Raw genomic sequence first — 909 nt, forward strand, 5'->3', positions numbered from 1 at the left:
CTCCGGCTAGAAGCGCAGTTTCGACAAGCCAAAATCACAACTGACAACTGTAAATTCGACCATACTATTGCTAGTTTAAACAGTGAAGTACTTATAGAAGTAGCAGACATAGTAAAGAATCCCACTGCTGGCAATGCCTATATACAACTAAAAACTCGACTTCTCGACAGGTATGGCACCAGCTCAGATGAAAAGATCCACAAGTTGATGGAACTCACTCTGGGTGACCTAAAACCCACTCAACTACTCCATCGAATGCAAGCTTTGGCCATGGATAGCATTAGTACGCAAGTTCTCAAAAATTTTTGGTTGGACCGCCTACCACCTTCAGTTCGAAGCGTTATATCTATTCTTGATGGAGACCTAGAAGAACTTGCTAAGAAAGCCGATACGTACCTCCGGTGCTCCAGTTTTCCAGTCATGGTTGTTACCGAAAGCTCTACCTTAGACAAAACAGTGGCTGCATTGAGTGACCAAGTGAATGCTTTATCCAACAGATTAACTGTAGCTGAAGAAGGGCAACAGATTCAAATGACCAAGAGTACCAAGTCATCATCTGACGAACAGTGTTACTACCATCGAAGATTTGGTGCACAAGCAAAGAAATGTAGACCTCCCTGCAATTTTACAAAAAACGATCAAAGGACGCAGTAATGGCGACAACCGCAGCCCCTCACATACCACGCCGCCTCTTCATTACCGATAGTGCTCTCCAACTTCAATTTCTTATTGATACAGGGGCAGACCTAAGTGTGCTTCCACGTAAAATCTGCATTGCGACTCAGCCCAGCACTGTACGCCTGTATTCTGCCACCGGATCGTGCATCCAAACATATGGTCAGAAACAGCTCACACTAAACCGTGGTCTAGGCCAACCTGTAACATGGACATTTGTAGTCGCAGATGTCA

The 909-nt window shown here is 44.8% G+C and overlaps 1 protein-coding gene across 1 annotated transcript in view; it reads left to right on the forward strand.

Annotated features, from left to right (window-relative positions):
• The window catches only part of LOC140446519 (uncharacterized), a 786-nt gene extending 132 nt beyond the window's left edge, over window positions 1–654 (forward strand). The window contains exon 1 of the mRNA XM_072539076.1: window positions 1–654. This exon is cut by the window's left edge and continues 132 nt beyond it. Coding sequence (XP_072395177.1) covers window positions 1–654 — 654 coding nt within the window.
• Window positions 655–909: the final 255 nt, after the last annotated feature.

The sequence above is a fragment of the Diabrotica undecimpunctata genome, chromosome 7 (genome assembly GCF_040954645.1).
Source record: "Diabrotica undecimpunctata isolate CICGRU chromosome 7, icDiaUnde3, whole genome shotgun sequence".
Classification (NCBI taxonomy): domain Eukaryota; kingdom Metazoa; phylum Arthropoda; class Insecta; order Coleoptera; family Chrysomelidae; genus Diabrotica; species Diabrotica undecimpunctata.